The 17,851-nt window shown below is 53.8% G+C and overlaps 2 protein-coding genes across 3 annotated transcripts in view; one reads left to right on the forward strand and one right to left on the reverse strand.

Annotated features, from left to right (window-relative positions):
• Positions 1-10,862, forward strand: CFAP73 (cilia and flagella associated protein 73). The gene is made up of 8 exons (XM_069558065.1): positions 1-206; positions 2,784-2,889; positions 3,667-3,771; positions 6,863-7,063; positions 7,682-7,903; positions 8,122-8,280; positions 9,876-9,963; positions 10,696-10,862. The coding sequence occupies exons 1-7, from the start codon at positions 151-153 to the stop codon at positions 9,951-9,953; spliced, it is 927 nt and encodes a 308-aa protein (XP_069414166.1). The 5' UTR covers positions 1-150; the 3' UTR covers positions 9,954-9,963; positions 10,696-10,862.
• DDX54 (DEAD-box helicase 54) overlaps positions 10,828-17,851 on the reverse strand; it is a 17,703-nt gene continuing 10,679 nt past the window's right edge. The window contains exons 12-20 of one of the 2 annotated variants that reach the window (XM_069558059.1): positions 16,844-16,978; positions 15,983-16,213; positions 15,818-15,891; positions 15,034-15,216; positions 13,798-13,940; positions 13,591-13,704; positions 12,846-12,950; positions 12,463-12,575; positions 10,828-11,427 (exon numbers count right to left, since the gene is read on the reverse strand). In XM_069558059.1, coding sequence (XP_069414160.1) covers positions 11,195-11,427; positions 12,463-12,575; positions 12,846-12,950; positions 13,591-13,704; positions 13,798-13,940; positions 15,034-15,216; positions 15,818-15,891; positions 15,983-16,213; positions 16,844-16,978 — 1,331 coding nt within the window. In that variant the 3' untranslated portion in view covers positions 10,828-11,194. Of the gene's footprint in view, positions 11,428-12,462; positions 12,576-12,845; positions 12,951-13,590; positions 13,705-13,797; positions 13,941-15,012; positions 15,217-15,817; positions 15,892-15,982; positions 16,214-16,843; positions 16,979-17,851 lie in introns of both variants that reach the window. The other variant, XM_069558058.1, reaches the window with a different exon arrangement.

A 17,851-nucleotide genomic window follows, 5' to 3' on the forward strand; every position in this document is an offset into this window, starting at 1 on the left:
GCCTTCCGGGAGTACTGAGCGTGCAAACCGTCCATCAGAAGCCCCCAGGGCCTCCTGCTGCTGCTGCTAAGTCGCTTCAGTCGTTTCCGACTCTGTGCGACCTTGTGCAAAATTCCAGAAAGAAAGCAAGCCCGGGGCAACTGCAGGAGAATGGCAGTGCCCTGGGAGGAATATTTCCAACTGGTTTTGGAAGAGAAACTGTCTATGTGAGTGGTGTGCAGGGTGCACTGAGAGGCAGCAGGATGGGTGGGCAGGAGCGGGTGGGTTGGCCCCTTCCTACCCCCCTGGATCCTGGCTTCTTCGGGCAGTTCTTGGTGGGGATTTATGGCCCCACTTCCCAGAGAAAGATGCTGAGGCTTGAAGGAAATGGCAATTTTCCCAAGGTCTCAGGGGTAGTTAGGGCAGAGCTGGGTCAATAATCCAGGTCTCTGATCTGTGCCTGAGCCCCACCCCTAGCTGATACCCAGTTGAGATGAAATCGTTTGACCCAAGGTGGGAAGGAATTATTCTCGTACCCTCTCCCTGCAAACTAAATTTTAGAGGAAGATTGGAGAAACCTTGTCTGCCTTGTTCAGCACTGTGGCTGGAGGGGGTCCCAACTTCAGTATCATTTAATATATCATTATATATATATTTTTTGGCTGTGCCGCATGTGAGATCTTAGTTCCCCTGCCAGGAATCTGCCTGCAATGCAGGAGACCTGGGTTCGATCCCTGGGTCTGGAAGATCCCCTGGAGAAGGCCATGGCTACCCACTCCAGTATTCTTGCCTGGAGAATTCCATGGACAGAGGAGCCTGGTGGGCTCCAGTCCTTGGGGTCGCAAAGAGTCAGACACGACTAAGCGACTACTGCTTTCACTTTCACCAGGAATCAAACCTGTGCTTTCTGCAGTGGGAGTGTGGACTCTCCTAAGATTTATTTATTTAGTTATTCTGATTTTTTTGGCGGTGGTGGGTCTTTGTTGCTGCACATGGGCTTTCTGTAGTTGAGGTGAGTGGGGGCTGCTCTTTGTTGCTGTGCGTGATCTTCTGATGGTGGTGGCTGGCTTCTCTTGTTGTGGAGCACAGGCTTTAGGGGTGCAGGCTCAATAGTTGTGGTGCGTGGGCTTACCTGCCCCGGGGCATGTGGGATCTTCCCAAACCAGGGATCAAACCAGCGTCCCTTGCATTGCAAGGCGTATTTAACCACTCGACCACCAGGGAAGCCCGAGTGTGGACTCTTAACTTAGGAGAGTCTGCCAACTTCAGTCTCAGAGTCAGTAAAACGGGAGGGTTTCCCCTGGACCAGAGCTGGGCAAGCCAAGTGGAATGATAGCACATCCCTCCTGCTTCCGACACAGCTGACCCTGCGGGGCTGGGTCCAGCTGCTCCTCTCTCCTGGGAGCCTGGCTCCAGATCTCAGTCTCCTTCTAGACCCTCCCCCGCAGAGATCAACCGGCAGGTCAGTCTCAACTTGGCCTTACGGAAGAGCTGATCTCCCTGCTCCCCACTCAGCCTGCCATCAGCAGCAAAATCCTTCCAGCATCGAGGTTCCTCTTTGAACTCCCTCTCTCACTGCCTCATCACCCCATCTGCTCTCCTCTCCAGTGGTACCCAGAACCCACTGCTCCTTACCTCTCTACAGAGCCACGTAGACCAGAATCACATCCTCTCCACATTATCCTGTGATCTGTCCCGGGTCCCCTGCAGCTGCCCCGCCCCTCTTATTGGCCTTGCTCCCCAGAGCAGCCAGAGGGGTACCTCCTCTGCCCCAAACCCTCCCATGCTTCGCATCTCACTCAGAGTCAAAGCCAGAGACCCCCTTCATCGCAGCCCACCGCAGTCTGACCCTCGTAACTTCTCTTATTTCAATTCCTACCACTCTGTGCCTCCCTCCCTTCCCACCACACTGTCCTCCTAGCAGCTCCTTCTACATACCAAGGTCCTTCTCTCGGGGTCTGGCATTGACTATTCCCTCAGCCTAGAATCTGTTCCCTGCAGCATCCACATGGCTCCCTCCCTCTTCCCCTTCAAGTCTCTGCTCAAATATCCCTTTCTCAGAGACTTGTCTATCTCCCTATTGAGAGATTTCCTTTAGTCTGCTGACTTTTTCATCTCAGTCCCTACCGTGTCCCAGCATAGTTTATTTTTATTATTATTTTTTTGGCTGCACCACACAGCATGTCAGACCTTAGTTTTCTGATCATTAGTCAAACCTGCACCCCATGCTTTGGAAGCCTGGAGTCTTAACCACTGAACTGCCAGCAAAGTCCCTGAAAGTGTGAAAGTGAAAGTGTTAGTCGCTCAGTTGTGTCCAACTCTTTGTGACCCCACGGACTGTAGCCAACCAGGCTCCTCTGTCCATGGGGATTCTCCACGCAAGAATACTGGAGTGGGTTACCATGTTCTCCAGGGGATCTTCCAGACCCAGGGATCGAACCTGGGTCTTCCATGTCTCAGGCAGATTCTTTACCATCTGAACCACCAGGAAGCCCAGGGAAGTCCCTAGCATTGTTTGTTGTTTGTTACCTTTCTTTTCTGCATTCCCTAGTGGGATGCCAGCTCCTGGAGACCAGGGATCTGCCTGTCTTGACCAAGACTGTACCCCCCAGTGCCAAGAACAGTGCTTGGCACAGAGTAGATTCTCAGGACAATTTGCTGAATGAGTAAAAAGTTCCACAGCCAGGAGGTGGCTAATAGAGGCATGTTAGGAGAGTTAACATGTTGAGAGTCTCTCAACCGCTGGAGAGTTTGGGGGCCCTGCTTCCTGCCTCCTTTACTCCCACTTCCTTTTGCCCCTCCAGGAAGATCCCGGAGCAGAACATGGACCATGTCCCCCCGGTCCTGCGTCTCTTGGAGAAGAGGCAGGAGCTGGTGGATGCAGACCGGGGCCTTCAGGCCCAGAAGGAGGTGAGCCACTCAATGTAGTCCCTGAAACTTTGGGGGGACTCCAGACCCCTCCAAAAAAAGATGAGAAAGTGATGGAGCCAACTTATTACTACAAGGTCTGAGACGAGCCACTGTGCTGAGCTTTGCTTTCCTCATCTGTCAAATGGGGGTCAAATGAGATCAGTGGTTGGTGCAAATCAATGTGCACTGAGCAGCTACTGTGTGCAGGGTATGCCCTGGGATCTAGAAGTCTCACCACAGCCCCTGCCCTCATGGGCTCACAGCCTAGAGAAGAGAACAGACAAGTGTCTGGGTAGTGACTGCTGTGAGGGGGGAAGCACTGAGCAGGGATGGTGGGACCCCAGAGAAAGCCCCTGTCTCTACACAGGGATGGTCACGGAGGACTTCCTGGAGGAAGTGATGTCTTAAGGATGGCTGAAGGGCAAGTCAGCTTCTCCAGCAAAGAGGGATAGGGTGAAAAGGGAGAAACACACAGAGGGGACAGCATATACAAAGACAGGAAGGTGAGAACAAAACACAGGTGGGTAAGAGTCTGGAAAACAGTGTCAAAGGAGACAGGGTGAGCTGAGGCCTGAAGGAAGAGCAGGGATGCTGACATGCAGGGGCTACTGGAGAGAATTGGGGCTTCATCATGGGTAGTGGGAGCCCCAGGTAGATATGAGCCAGGGTGCAGCAGCAAGATTAAGGGAAAAAGATGAGCAGAGTTAAACATGAACCTGAAGTGCTGGATGACTTGAAACCCCAAATACACACAGATACCTACTGCTTATCGGCCAGGTGTTCGAGATCACAAAGGCCTCCCTGAAACAGCGATGGGAACAGTTGGAACAGAAAAAGCAGGAGCTAAAGGGGTCACTCATCCGCTTTGAAAAGTTTTTGCAGGTATGTGGAGACTGGTGGGGGGAGGCAAGGCAGAGGTCACAAAGTCACAATCCTATAGGAGCCAGACAGGTCACAGAAACTTAAAAAGTAGGTTTACCCAATTGAAAAGAATAAAATAAGATCATCTGCAGCAACATGGATGGTTGTCATACCTAGAGATCGTCATACTTAGTGAAGTTAATCAGGCAGGAAAGGAATACTGTATGACATCCCTTATATGTGAAATCTAAAAGGAAATCATACAAATTAAATTGCTTACTTACCAAACAAAGAGACTCACAGACTTAGAGAAGGAACTTATGGTTTCTGGGGAGGCAGGGCAGGGGGGCTGGCGGTGGGGTGGAAATGGGTGAGGAACGGATGGTTATGGAGCTTGGGATGGACATGTACACAGTGCTATATTTACAATGGATAACCAACAAGGACCTACTGTATAGCACAGGGAAATTTGCTCCGTGTTATGTGGCAGCCTGGATGGGAGGAGAGCTTGTGGGAGAATGGATACATGTGTAATTTATGGCTGAGTTTCACTGTTCACCTGACACTATCACAACATTGTTAATCTGCTTCAGTTCAGTTCAGTCGCTCAGTTGTGTCCGACTCTTTGCGACCCCATGAATCACAGCACACCAGGCCTCCCTGTCCATCAGCATCTCCCAGAGTTCACTCAAACTCACGTCCATCGAGTCAGTGATGCCATCCAGCCATCTCATCCTCTGTTGTCCCCTTTTCTTCCTGCCCCCAATCCCTCCCAGCATCAGAGTCTTTTCCAATGAGTCAACTCGTCGCATGAGGTGGCCAAAGTACTGGAGTTTCAGCTCTAGCATCAGTCCTTCCAATGAACACCCAGGACTGATCTCCTTTAGAATGGACTGGTTGGATCTCCTTGCAGTCCAAGGGACTCTCAAGAGTCTTCTCCAACACCACAGGTCAAAAGCATCAATTCTTCGGCACTCAGCCTTCTTCACAGTCCAACTCTCACATCCATACATGACCACTGGAAAAACCATAGCCTTGACTAGACGGACCTTTGTTGGCAAAATAATGTCTCTGCTTTTTAATATGCTGTCTAGGTTGGTCATAACTTTCCTTCCAAGGAGTAAGCATCTTTTAATTTCATGGCTGCAATCACCATCTGCAGTGATTTGGGAGCTCAAAAAAATAAAGTCTGACACTGTTTCCACTATTTCCCCATCTATTTCCCATGAAGTGATGGGACCAGATGCCATGATCTTCGTTTTCTGAATGTTGAGCTTTAAGCCAACTGTTTCACTCTCCTCTTTCACTTTCATCAAGAGGCTTTTTAGTTCCTCTTCATTTTCTGCCATAAGGGTGGTGTCATCTGCATATCTGAGGTTATTGATATTTCTCCTGGCAATCTTGATTCCAGCTTGTGTTTCTTCCAGTCCAGCATTTCTCATGATGTACTCTGCATATACGTTAAATAAGCAGGGTGACAATATACAGCCTTGACGTACTCCTTTTCCTATTTGGAACCAGTCTGTTGTTCCATGTCCAGTTCTAACTGTTGCTTCCTGACCTGTATATAGGTTTCTCAAGAGGCAGGTCAGGTGGTCTGGTATTCCCATCTCTTTCAGATTTTTCCACAGTTTGTTGTGATCCACACAGTCAAAGGCTTTGGAATAGTCAATAAAGCAGAAATAGATGTTTTTCTGGAACTCTCTTGCTTTTTTGATGATCCAGCAGATGTTGGCTGTTTGATCTCTGTTCCTCTGTCTTTTCTAAAACCAGCTTGAACATCTGGAAGTTCACAGTTCGTGTATTGCTGAAGCCTGGCTTGGAGAATTTTGAGCATTACTTTACTAGCGTGTGAAATGAGTGCAATTGTGCGGTAGTTTGAGCATTCTTTGGCATTGCCTTTCTTTGGGATTTGGATGAAAACTGACCTTTTCTAGTCCTGTGGCCACTGCTGAGTTTTCCAAATTTGCTGGCATATTGAGTGCAGCATTTTCACAGCATCATCTTTCAGGATTTGAAATAGCTCTACTGGAAGTTCATCACCTCCACTAGCTTTGTTTGTAGTGATGCTTTCTAAAGCCCACTTGACTTCACATTCCAGGATGTTTGGCTCTAGGTGAGTGATCACACCATCGTGATTATCCGGGTCGTGAAGATCTTTTTTGTACAGTTCTTCTGTGTATTCTTGTCACCTCTTCTTAATATCTTCTGCTTCTGTTAGGTCCATACCATTTCTGTCCTTTAACGAGCCCATCTTTGCATGAAATGTTCCCTTGGTATCTCCAATTTTCTTGAAGAGATCTCTAATCTTTCCCATTCTGTTGTTTTCCTCTATTTCTCTGCATTGATTGCTGAAGAAGGCTTTCTTATCTCTCCTTGCTATTCTTTGGAACTCTGCATTCAGATGCTTATATCTTTCATTTTCTCCTTTGCTTTTTCACTTCTCTTCTTTTCACAGCTATTTGTAAGGCCTCCCCAGACAGCCATTTTGCTTTTTTGCATTTCTTTTCCATGGGGATGGTCTTGATCCTTGTCTCCTGTACAATGTCATGAACCTCTGTCCATAGTTCATCAGGCACTCTATCTATCAGATCTAGGCCCTTAAATCTATTTCTCACTTCCACTGTATAATCATAAGGGATTTGATTTAGGTCATACCTGAATGGTCTAGTGGTTTTCCCTACTTTCTTCAATTTAAGTCTGAATTTGGCAATAAAGGGTTCATGATCTGAGCCACAGTCAGCTCCTGGTCTTGTTTTTGCTGACTGTATAGAGCTTTGCCATCTTTGGCTGCAAAGAATATAATCAATCTGATTTCGGTATTAACCATCTGGCTATACTCCTATACAAAATAAAAAGGTTTGTTTTGTTTTTTTTAAGTTGGCTTACCAATGTAAGAGGGATCGGTGGGAAATACGCACTGCCTGAAGCATTTTAAAAAGCGTGGGAGAGGAGTGAGGGACCGAAAAGATTCTAGTTGAATTTGGCCCGCAGGCCATCTGTTTGCAACCCCTGACTCAACGTGTGAGTATTGGGACAGAGAGGCTGCGGCGAGCTCTGCAGGCTCCCAAGTCTTGAGGGTCGTTGTCTTCTCTCCACCCCCTTTTCCCAGGACGCCGAGGCCCGGCGCAGCCGCGCACTGCGGAGAGCCAAGGAGGAGCGGCACCTGGCGGGCCGCCGGGAGGCGGAGGCGCTGAGGCTCCGGGCTCAACTGGCCGAGCTGCAGCGGAAGCGCGCGCGTCTGCAGCGCGGGCTGCAGCGTCTGGAGCCCTGCGCGCGCCTGCTGGAGCAAATGTTGGAGCTGTTGCCCGAGGTGAGCGCCCTGCAGGAGGTTTTGGAAGTGAATCTTATTGTCAACCCCATTTTACAGACGGTGCAACTGAGACTCAGAAAGACAACCTATGAAGGACACACAGGCAGGTGGGGGAGGGGGAATCCAGGAACTCAGTATTAGCTCAATGAAACAATGAATTAACATTCATCTCAGGCAGTGAAACTTAGCTGGGTTTAACGGTAGAGGTGGGGAGTGAAAGTCGGCTCAGTCACATCTGACTCTTTGAGACCCCATAGACTATGCAGGCCAAGGAATTCTCCTAGCCAGAATACTGGAATGGGTAGCCTTTCCCTTCTCCAGGGGATCTTTCCAACCCAGGGATCGAATCCAGGTCTCCCGCATTGCAGGGGGATTCTTTACCAGCTGAGCCACAAGGGAAACCCAAGAATACTGGATTGGGTAGCCTATCCCTTCTCCAGCGGATCTTCCCAACCCAGGAATCGAAACGGGGTGGGGAGGGGCGGGAGTAACTAACTCTTGGGGCGCAGGGATGTGTGATGCCCTCATTTCAGTTAGCCTAAGGAGGCACGGGGTTTGAGCATGGGGAGAGGAGGGGGCCGCCGGCCCAGTGAGTACCCCCTCCCGACCCCATCCCAGTTCCAAGAGGTCCCCGAACTGGTGGCGCGCTTCGACGGGCTGGCAGACATGCAGGCGGCGCTGAGGCTCACGGAGCGCCAGCGGCTCGCGGAGCTGGAGGAGGCGCGCGCGCGGCTGCAGCGGCTGCGGGACTCCTGGCAGGACGAGCTGCTTCTGCAGGGCCAGCGGCGAGCGCATCTCCTGGAGCGACTGGAGTCGGCGAGGGAGCGCACGTTGCACTGGGTACCGAGGCCGGAGGAGGTGGGCGTCCGGGATCCCAGGCTCCCATCGCCGCGAGGAGAGCCCGGGTTAATAAGAGATGTGGCAACACTACATTCACGGGCAGTTTTCCTTGAGAGAGCCTCGGGGATCTGACTTGTGGGAAGCAGAAGGGAATGGGGCTCCAGCCCTTCTCAGGCCGGCTCACACCTTAATGGGGCAGGGGGCGGGGTGTTCTCCAGGAATCCAAGTGGATTCAGATCCAGAACACGGCGGCTGAAAAGACCTTGCTCCTGGGGCGCACCAGGATGGCAGTACTCAATATGTACCAGCTGGTGTGTCAGCATCAGAGACGACCACCCACCCTAGACATCGAGGACACCGAGGGGCAGCTGGAGCAGGTGAGGACCCCTCTGCAGCTCACCTCCAGCTCCCCAACTTTTGGGAACATACGGTGCCTGCGATCCCACCTTCTCTGGGTTGAGCATAACCCTCTGTGATCAGAGCCAAGTCTCCTGGCTGTACGGCTGCCTAGCCCTCTGCCTGGGAGCCTTGGATTGGTCTCGACTCTGCTGCTACAAGGACAGAAGGAAGCTGGACCATCTCCGGCTCTCAGCGGCCTCACTGTACACTAGGCCAGGGTATATACTGATGGATACAATACATTTATACCAAGAGTTCGTTTTAGGATCAAACAGTGCAAACAAGTGACAACATCGATAAAACCAGGGGACGGAAACTCACTTTTAATGAGTCCCTGACCCTCTGGCTCCTGCATGGACAAGCCTTAGCTTCCCCTGGGGAGTGTGAAGACGGGGTTGTACAGTGGTTTTTCTTTCTGCACAATGGCATCACAAAGGTCACTGTGTCCAAGGACGCCTGGTTTGTCTGTTCACTCAGGTTTTTAAGGTGGCAGAACACGTGACCTGGTTTACACGGGAGGGAGGGGGTTTCTAACGTTGGACCCTTCTGTTAGGATTCTAGCGGGTGCCCAAAGCGTAGCCTCTGTGAGAAGTGGAGGACGCAAAGCGAGGCATCCCACCTTTGCCCCAGCCCATCTCACTCCTGTCCTGTACCCCGAGGCCAGAATTCCAACCAAATGCCAAGAACTGGATCCCCAGAGCCTACCTTAGTGCCACATCCGAGTCAGGCGGATTCACGTGTACACCACTGTTCTCTTAAGTGTGGCCCAGGTACCCCAAGGGACAAAAGACGACTCTAGGAGGGACAGAGGCTCGGTATGAAGTAACAGGCAAAAGCCAGTCCCTTTTCAACCAACTCTCTGATCTTTCCAAAGAGAAAGGTTCAGTAGTGTTAGGAGTTGGGGGTGGTGACAATTATGCCTTTAACACCCGTAATATCCCTGGTCTCCAGGACCTGGGACTCACATCTTTTGTGGGCAACTGTAGCTGCCAGAATTCAGTAACCTGGTTTCATTTTCATTTTGTTATTCTTCCAGTTACCCCCACTTATGACAAGGGGTAATTTAATCTCTTTCCACTTTTGGTGGAGACATAGTTTCCTTGTCAGATGTTTATTTCAGTGACAAAGGTGAAGGAAGAGCCCAAGGTAAGATTACCATCATGTTCTAGGTCTTGGCACTGGATCCATGGGTGTTCATTAAGCTCGTATCAATAAATAGGTTAATTTAAACAAAATAAAGGAGAAGATGAGAGTAGGTCATACACTAATGAACATGACTGATCGAACTAAAAAGAAAAAAGAAATAACTGATGTAAGTGAAAATACTAACTCAACTATAATACAGGTGATAGCCAGCTAGAAAACTGAAAAGTGCCTGTGAATGAATTGCGTGGGAGGCTTAAAAAATCTAGAAGGGTTTAGACCAGGTTCACTGCCCCTGGGGAGCCAACATCATTGCTATCTAATAGAAGTCTATCTCCCACCTCTGCTTTACATCCTCCGGTGTTTTGGGGGGGGTGGGGACTGGACACTCAGGAACTGGGATCTGACTCTGGCTGTGTTGCGACCCCAGGTGAAGCTGTCCATTCTGGACCTCTCTGCCATGCTGGCTGGACTCCATCAGGCTGAGTCCACCGCCCCCACCTCGTAACCCGACCCAGGTGAGCAGTGGGAGAGGGACTCCTTGAGGGACCCAGCCCGAGGACAGGGGAGGCACACATTTCCTGCAGGGTGTGGGCTGAGCGGCTCTCACCAGAAAGATGGGAGGACTGTGCCCCCTCAGACGGCAGTGGGGTGTACACAAGAGGCACAGAGCAAGTACTAAGTAAATGTGAGCTACATGGGGGCCCCCAAACCACATCCACCATGTGGCCTGGTACCTGGTCGTTCCTCCCAGGACAGTGGGGGCATTTAAACCAGCTGATGTTTGTCAGGTTGGGACGGGGCCTGGTGCAAAAATTCTGGGAAATTCTAGATGAGCGTTTGGCAAGTAAAGTAAAATAAAGGACCAGCAAGAGGGTCACATGCGGACACCATTCCCAGGGCGTCTGCTCACAAAGGCTCCTCCACTCTGGACTGGCGCTGAGGGATGGCCAGTCTGAGAACCCAGCTGCAAGATGCAGCCCATGACCTTCGCAGGGCCCCCAGGAGGGGCTTGAGGAGCACAGGGCTTGGAGGAAGGCAGAGGCCAGGACAGGTATTGACGTCTGGGTGCGTGGTGGACTCTTCACAGCCAAGAGGAGCACTGTATGTTCTGATCCTTGACCCTACATCCCATCTGCTTCTCACCACCCAGTCTCAGGTGCAAGCCTGTCCTGGGACCCGAGGGCCAATTTCAAGGTCCTCAAACCTCAGCAACCTACCCATCCTCTGAGCCTGACTTTTTTCATCAGGAAAGTGGAGATATTGGCAGAACCCACACAGGACCCACCCACAAGCTCTTGTCTCATCGGCACTCCAGCTGGAATTTCAGCACCCTGGTCTGTCCCTTCCAACTCCTCAAGCAGACTGTGCTCCTGGTCCACTGGAGGTGCTCAATAAAGGTTTATTACATTAAAAATACATCACTGGGCCTCAGGCACTCAGGGCTCAAACCCATGGGGACACCACCTCTGAATCTGGAACACACGAAAAGCAGCAGCAGCTGAGGTGCAAGCTCAGGTTGTGGCCTACCTGGCAAACTCCTATGAACCCTTCAACACCCTACTCAAATGTGCCCTGTCTTAGGCAGAGGCAGCTGCTGCCCCTCTGCGGCTGTGCAGCACTCCTTTGCATGGACCAAGGGAGCTCCCCCAGCACCCAACTCAGGGCCAAGCACACAGCAGTACACAGGGAACGCTGCTGATGCCCATGCCTGGACCAACTGAGGAATCGCAGGGCTGCGTCACCTTCTTACATCCTCTTCCTCATCTTGCCCTTCTTGGAAGGGGCACCGCGGCCAAAGGCGCCCTGCTGCAGCTCCTGGGCGCGGCGCCGGTTGCGGGCAGAGAGCTGCTTCAGGCCCCCACGCTGCAGGAAGCGCATCTTCTGGGCTCGGCGCCGCTGCTTCAGGATCTGCTGCTTGGTCTTGAGCTCTGAGCGCACGCGGCCCGCGGGGGTGCCAGGGGTGCGGGGCTGGGATGCACCTGCCAGGACAGAGATGCCAGGAGCTCAGCTTTTGGGTCAACTCCCAATGTCTTCTCCTCCCAGAAGCCTCCCAGGTGTTCCCCTGTCCCCACTCCCATTCTGTGTTCAAGCCCCAACACCTGGCAGGTGGTAACTGCTGAATAAGGCTTAAGTCGTCTACTGTAACGGGCAACAGCATGGACCCTCTAGCCCGAAATGCTGGGTGCAAATCCCAGCTGTGACCTCATGGACAATGACATAACTTCTCTCTGCCTCAGTTTCCCCGCCTGTGAATTATGAATAGCATCTACCTCCAAGGTCCCAAAGAGACGTAAATGAGTTATTATGTGTGCAGTGTTCAGAACAAGGCCTGGTCCACAGTAAGGCCTCCTAAGTGTGACTATCACAATCAGAAATCACTCAACAAAGGCTTTTCAGCACCTCCTCTAGGCTGGGCACTGGGGAGCCAGGCAGGTTCCAATCCCTGTCTCTATGGACTGTATTTTCTAGGCTGTAGCTTAACCTTTTTCTAGCAGGAGAGAAATCAGAGAAGGTCAGTGAGGAGAAGGGACTTGTCCATAGTCACTCAACAAAATGGTGGCAGCAGGCAGGAACAGTCAGGCGCCTGTCCCAGCCCGCTCTCCCAGGTCTCTGGGAGGGCACTTTACCCCTTGCCCAGGGCTTCCCTGGTGGCTCAGAGGGTAAAGCATCTGCCTACAATGCGGGACACCCAGGTTCGATCCCTGGGTAGGGAAGATCCCCTGGGGAAGGAAATGGCAACCGACTCCAGTACTCGTGCCTGGAAAATCCCATGGATGGAGAAGCCTGGTAGGCTACAGCCCATGGGGTGGCAAAGAGTCGGACACGACTGTGCGACTTCACTTTCACTTTTTCTTTACCCTTTTTTCTTTACCCATTTTTCTTTACCCTTTGCCCACCTTAGTCTGTCACCTGCTGAAGGACCTAGGCCGCGCCAAGAGAACCAAGCACCCGAGTTGACCAAATGTACTACTTGGCAGCCTGTGTTTTAAGGACGACCCTCCCGGGGCGCTCACCTTGCCCTCGGCCGTGCTTCCCACCTCTTCGCTCTGGGCCGCGGCGGTCAAAAGTTTCTTCTTCTTCTGAGTCACGATCATCGATTTTCCGTTTCTGTTTCCACTTTTGGTAGCTGGGGGGCTGCATTAAGGAGGCTGCTTGCGGCATGGAGATGCCCTTGGCGCTCCTGTGGTGTGACCATGCTCCCCTCCCCAACCAGGACACAGGACTCACCTAAAAGGGCTTTGGTGGTTGAATCCGCTCGACCCCGCCCCCTCCCTAGCCGCCACCTATAGGAAGCTGGGGTGGTTGAGATAGGCCACTCCCCTTCCTGACCCGACCAAGAGTGGCTGTGCTGATAAGAGCTTGGCCCCGCCCCTTCTGGTCCCGCCCTCCAGGATACAGGTCCCGCTTGTAGGAGCTGCTGATGTAGCGGCCACTCTCGGTCTTGATCTTTTTCTTGTCCTCTTGTCCCGACTGTCCCACAAACCGCTTCTTCTTACGGTCCCTGTGGGAGGAGTTGGGAGGTGTGCCGCAGAGGGTGGTGGCCCGCTTCCCCTCCAGGCCTGTGTCCCTCTGACCCCTCATTGGGTTGTTTGGAGGACTCAAGGAAAGCGGCATGCCCGTGTCCGGCATGCAGCAGGTACTCCATTAAGGCCTATTCCTTGCCCTTCCTCACCATTCCCTGGCATCCCAGGCCTCCGAAAACAGCGTGGGGGTGTCTGGGGATTAGTCCAACCTGGGAGTCCGGGTCAGGGGCATGGGCCCCCTGGGGGGTTCCCGACCCCTCACTTTACCACCTCCTGATTCTGTGACCCTGGACTGAGTCAGAACCAGAGTCTGAGTCTAACTTCTCCAGAACCAGAGTTCAAAATGGGCAAACTGGGTCATGAGCCCCTGTCTAGAAAGACTAGCCCCTCAGAAGGGCAGATGGGGTCAAGACCCCTGTAGGGCATGACCACATGGGCTTGGGGGGTGGGGGGTCATGATCTGTGCTCCACAGGATCCAGTGAGGGGTGGGAGGTGACATAATTCCTGCTCTAGGGGATCAAATGGGAGGCAGGACAGTCAGGGGGTCACACGCCTGTCGTGGGGACCAAGTGGAGGGCAGGTGGGCATGGGAGGGGTGTGCCGGCTGGCTCACTCACCACTTGAGCTGCTGCCGGCCCTTGGTCAGGCTCTGGGCTTCATCTCCCATCAGGTCCAGCACTGCACCAGCTACCTGCTGCTCGAAGGCGCCCCCGTCCCCGCCGACGCTCAGGCTGAAGAGGGAGGGTGGAGAGACACTCTGAGGTTGGGAGGGGGGCCCAAACGCCCACCCTACTCCACCCCGGCCAGGACCAGCAGCCACTCACCCCCGCTCGCTGTCAAAGTCCTTGGGCCGGTAGGGGATGTAGAATGCCTGGTCCCGCTGCCGGGCCTCCTCCCTCCGCCTCTTGGCTTCCCGGTGGGGTCCCGGCTGCTGCCGCTTCCGGCCGACAACTTCCGTGAAGACGTCCTGGTGGACAGAGGCCCAGCGTCACCTGCAGCCCCCAGGGAACAAACTGGCCTTCCCATCTGCCAGCCCTGCTGGGGTCTAGGACTAGGAGCTTCTGGGACCCGCCGTGTCCTCATCAGGACCCGAGGACCAGCAAAGGCAGGACTGGTAGGGTGGGGGTGGGCAGGATGCCAACCAAGGTGAGCCCCACCATGTGCCAGGCCCAGCTCAGGCCCCTAGTCTCATGACTAAGCCAAAGCCCCATCCCTCTCTGGGTGGCCTTGCTCTCCATGACATGGACTAGTCCGGGGGTCTTCAAGTGTATTTTTTGCCTACTGGACCCTTTCTCCAAATCAAGCATTAGAAAGCAGGCCTGGGGCCTTACCCACCAGGTGAATGGGACACCCTGGTTCCCCAGCCTTGCCTTTGGCCACGAAGGCCTAGTGCCTGACCCTGCCCGAGTCAAACCTCCGCTGCTGCCAACTAGGCCCCTTCCCACCTGCCCAGACCCCAGGCTGAGACAGGCGATGATGACAACGACACGGCCACCTGGGCCTGTGGGAATGCTCCATGTGCCGTCTTCAATCTGCCCAGAGGACCCAGGACCGGGTACTGCGGTCACGTGGCTGCAGTGCCCTTGTCCACCAGGTTCCAGAAATGAACTTTCCTGATTCGCTTGGCAGCAAAAGCCAACCTGAGCCAACAAGAGGCTGTGTCTGTCCCCTCGGCGTGGGGACCAGCGCAGCGCACTGTGGAAACTGAAGCATTTCACGGCGGTGACACCCCAGACCCTGCTGAGAGTGTGAGGTCATCCACAAGGGACCCACCATAAAGACTCTGAGTCCTAAAACACACCTGGCCCCCTGGGCTTCAGGCAAGGGATGGCGGACGAGACCACAACCCCATCCCGTAGATAGGAAGGCTGGGGCTGGGTCACTGGTTGCCCCAAATGTCAGAGGTGGGACTGGACTCACTGCCTCCATCCCTAGTAATGGCTCAAAGCCCTGAGGTCAGCCCCACGGGCTGCTGGGACTTGACCCGCCTTTCCCCCACCCCAGGCCAGACTCCAGGGTCCCCAGGGTAGGGCCTGCACCTCTACACTCTCTCCCACCACCTCCTCCTTCTCAGGCTGCTCCTCCTGCGGTGCTGGGAGGCTCGGGGCTGGGCCCGCCGGGCTCTCCTGTTGCTCCTGCCGTCCCTGCTGGAAGCTGGCTATGGCTTTGCGGTCCTTCTCCCGCTTGGCGCGCATCACCTGGCTGCTCAGGTCGCGGCTGGAGGCGTTGATCTCAAAGATGGTCTGTAGTGGGGGGACACCCAAGGCCTTCACCCACGGCCACTTCCTCCCCAATTCCTGCCTCCCCCACTTGGTGTGCTTTCTCTGGTATTCCTCCCAGTTCCCTTCCACTCATTCCTGGCTTTTCACAATTATGGAGGGAGGCCCAGAGAAGGCAAGTTAACAGGCCTAAGGTCACACAGCTGGGACACACTAGATCTGGGATTTCAATCTAAGTTCACTGGACCACAAACCAGTGCTTTTAACCATGTGGGTCTCCAGCTCCTCTCCTCCCGGTGCCAGCTGGCAGGACTCTCCCCTTTGTGGGCATCTCCATAGACAAAAGACACGGGAGGCATCCCGATGGGAGTCAGGAGATAAGAGCTATTGAAAGCCTGCTCCTCTAACAGGCCTAGGACATGTCACTGCCCTCTATGAGCCCCAGTCTACCCATCTGTATGGAAGGCCTAGGAAACGTGCTGTGCACCAGCAGGGATGGCTCCGGAACAAGCAGAACCTTGGCTCTAGGGATGCTGACACAGCTAGAGCTGCGGATTGAGAGGATTCCCTGCTCGGGGCCCACTGGGGGGTCAGGTGCTCAGCCAGACCCGGGCCCCACACTCACCGCCCGGGAGCGGTAGTTCCTGATGCTGTCCACCAGCCTGAGCCGCTGCAGCTCCTCCTGCTGGAAGCGAGAGCCTGGCAGGAGGGAGGGAGAGAGGTGTGAGGTCCAGTAGGTTCTGCGGGGTCCACCGTCTCCACCCCACACCCGCCTGAGACAGGGACTCACTGAAGAGGGGGTGCAGGCCCAGCCCGGCGAGGTCCAGCCCCTTGGCCCTCTTGATGGACTCAGGCGAGGGCGCTGGCCGTGAGCGTACATACTGCTGCTGGGCATTGTCAGCCACGCGGCTTAGGCCCCGCAGCTCCAACGATGCCTCCAGGCTGGTCCGCAGGCCGCAGTCCTCGTCATCCACCACGCCCTGTGGCACCCGGCCCAGTACGCCGTCCCCGCCTTCCACGCCTGCCGCCGCCAGGAGCCCCGGTCAGAGGCCGTCCTCTGCCCGCAGCCCGTCCCTAGCCCTGCTCTGGGTCCTGAGTCACTAAAATCAGCCCCACGAGGGAAACCACTTATCGAGTGGCTCCGCCTGTTTTTATAAACACAGGTTTATGGATCACACCCCCCTCTACTCATGTCTGTATTGCCTGTGGCTAATTTCACACTACAAGGGCACAGACGAGGAGCTGCTGGGCATCAGGTGACCTGCAGGGCCCAAGATGTTTACTATCTGACTCTTCAAGTGAAAGTGTTAGTCGCTCAGTCGTGTCTGACTCTTTGCGACCCCATGGACTGTAGCCCACCAAGCTCCTCTGTCCATGGGATTCTCCAAGCAAGACTACGGAGTGGGTTGCCATTCCTTTCTCCAGGGAATCTTCTTGACCCAGGGATGAAACCCAGGTCTCCTGCATTGCAGGCAGATTCTTCACGGCCTGAGCCACCAGGAAAGCCCTTATCTGGCTCTTTACCTGCCTTTCAAATACAGACATCTTCCCCTGGGGTCAAATCCCAAGCCAGGACAGCGTGGACTACCTCCACCCCCTGTCCACATCATGAACTCCAGGGGGACCCAGTCCTGCTCGAGCTTCTACTCACCTGAGGGCTCCTCGGGGGGACGGGCAAGGGTCAGAGCACGGCCCAGGAACAGGTGTAGGTCCAGCAGGTAGGGGACCTCGTCAGGGGCCACCAAGGAATAGGCCGTGCCACTTCGGCCAGCCCGGGCCACACGACCTGCAGGGGAAGGTGGTCAGACAGGGACAAAGGCAAAGGACCCCAGAGCCCAGCATGAGTCCTACGTGCCCAGCCCTAAGGGTAGAGCCACACCATGGCCCCACCTTACTGAGCACTGTCCCACCTAAGAAGGGGGCAGGGCAGTGAGAGTCACTGGGGCTACCTGCCCGAGAGGTTGTGAGCCCACATGGTGCTCTGGGAGGTTAGCAGGAAAACTTCCCTGGGGGTCCAATGGTTAAGAATCCGTCTTGAGATGCAGAGGACATGGGTGCGATCCCTGGCCGGGGAACTGAAATCCCACATGCCACAAAGTAACTAACTAAGCCCCTGAGCTGCAACAAAAGATCCCGCGTGATGCTTTGAAGACCCTGGGTGCCACAACTGAGACCCAAAGTGGCCAAATAATCAATAAAATTTAAAACAAAGATAGACGCAAGACACTGCTTTTCATCGGTATCAGAGGTCTTTAAGCATCCCCCACTATGGGTGATTTTTCCCAGAGAAATAACCCAGGGTGCAAAGATTCAACCGCAGGGACCCCTATTCCCTCTGTTGGAAAAGCAGCAAACCAGAAATCACTTAAAAGACGTAAGGACAGAGGGTCAGTTAATTAGCTGATGACCACCTGGGGTGCGTACTATACAGCTGAGGAAAGGGGCCGCACACTGCGGTCTGTGGCCAAATCCAGCCCTAGCCTAACTATGTAAATAAAGTTTTATTAGCACACAGCTGTATTCCTTCATTTACATATTGTCTGAGACTGCCTTCAGGCTACCAGGGCTGAGATCTGTAACAGACTACATAGCGCCAAAGCCTAAAATATTTACCATCTGACCCTTTACAGAAAGTTTGCCGACCCGTCACAAAATGGTG

This window comes from Ovis canadensis, chromosome 17, assembly GCF_042477335.2.
Source record: "Ovis canadensis isolate MfBH-ARS-UI-01 breed Bighorn chromosome 17, ARS-UI_OviCan_v2, whole genome shotgun sequence".
Classification (NCBI taxonomy): Eukaryota; Metazoa; Chordata; class Mammalia; order Artiodactyla; family Bovidae; genus Ovis; species Ovis canadensis.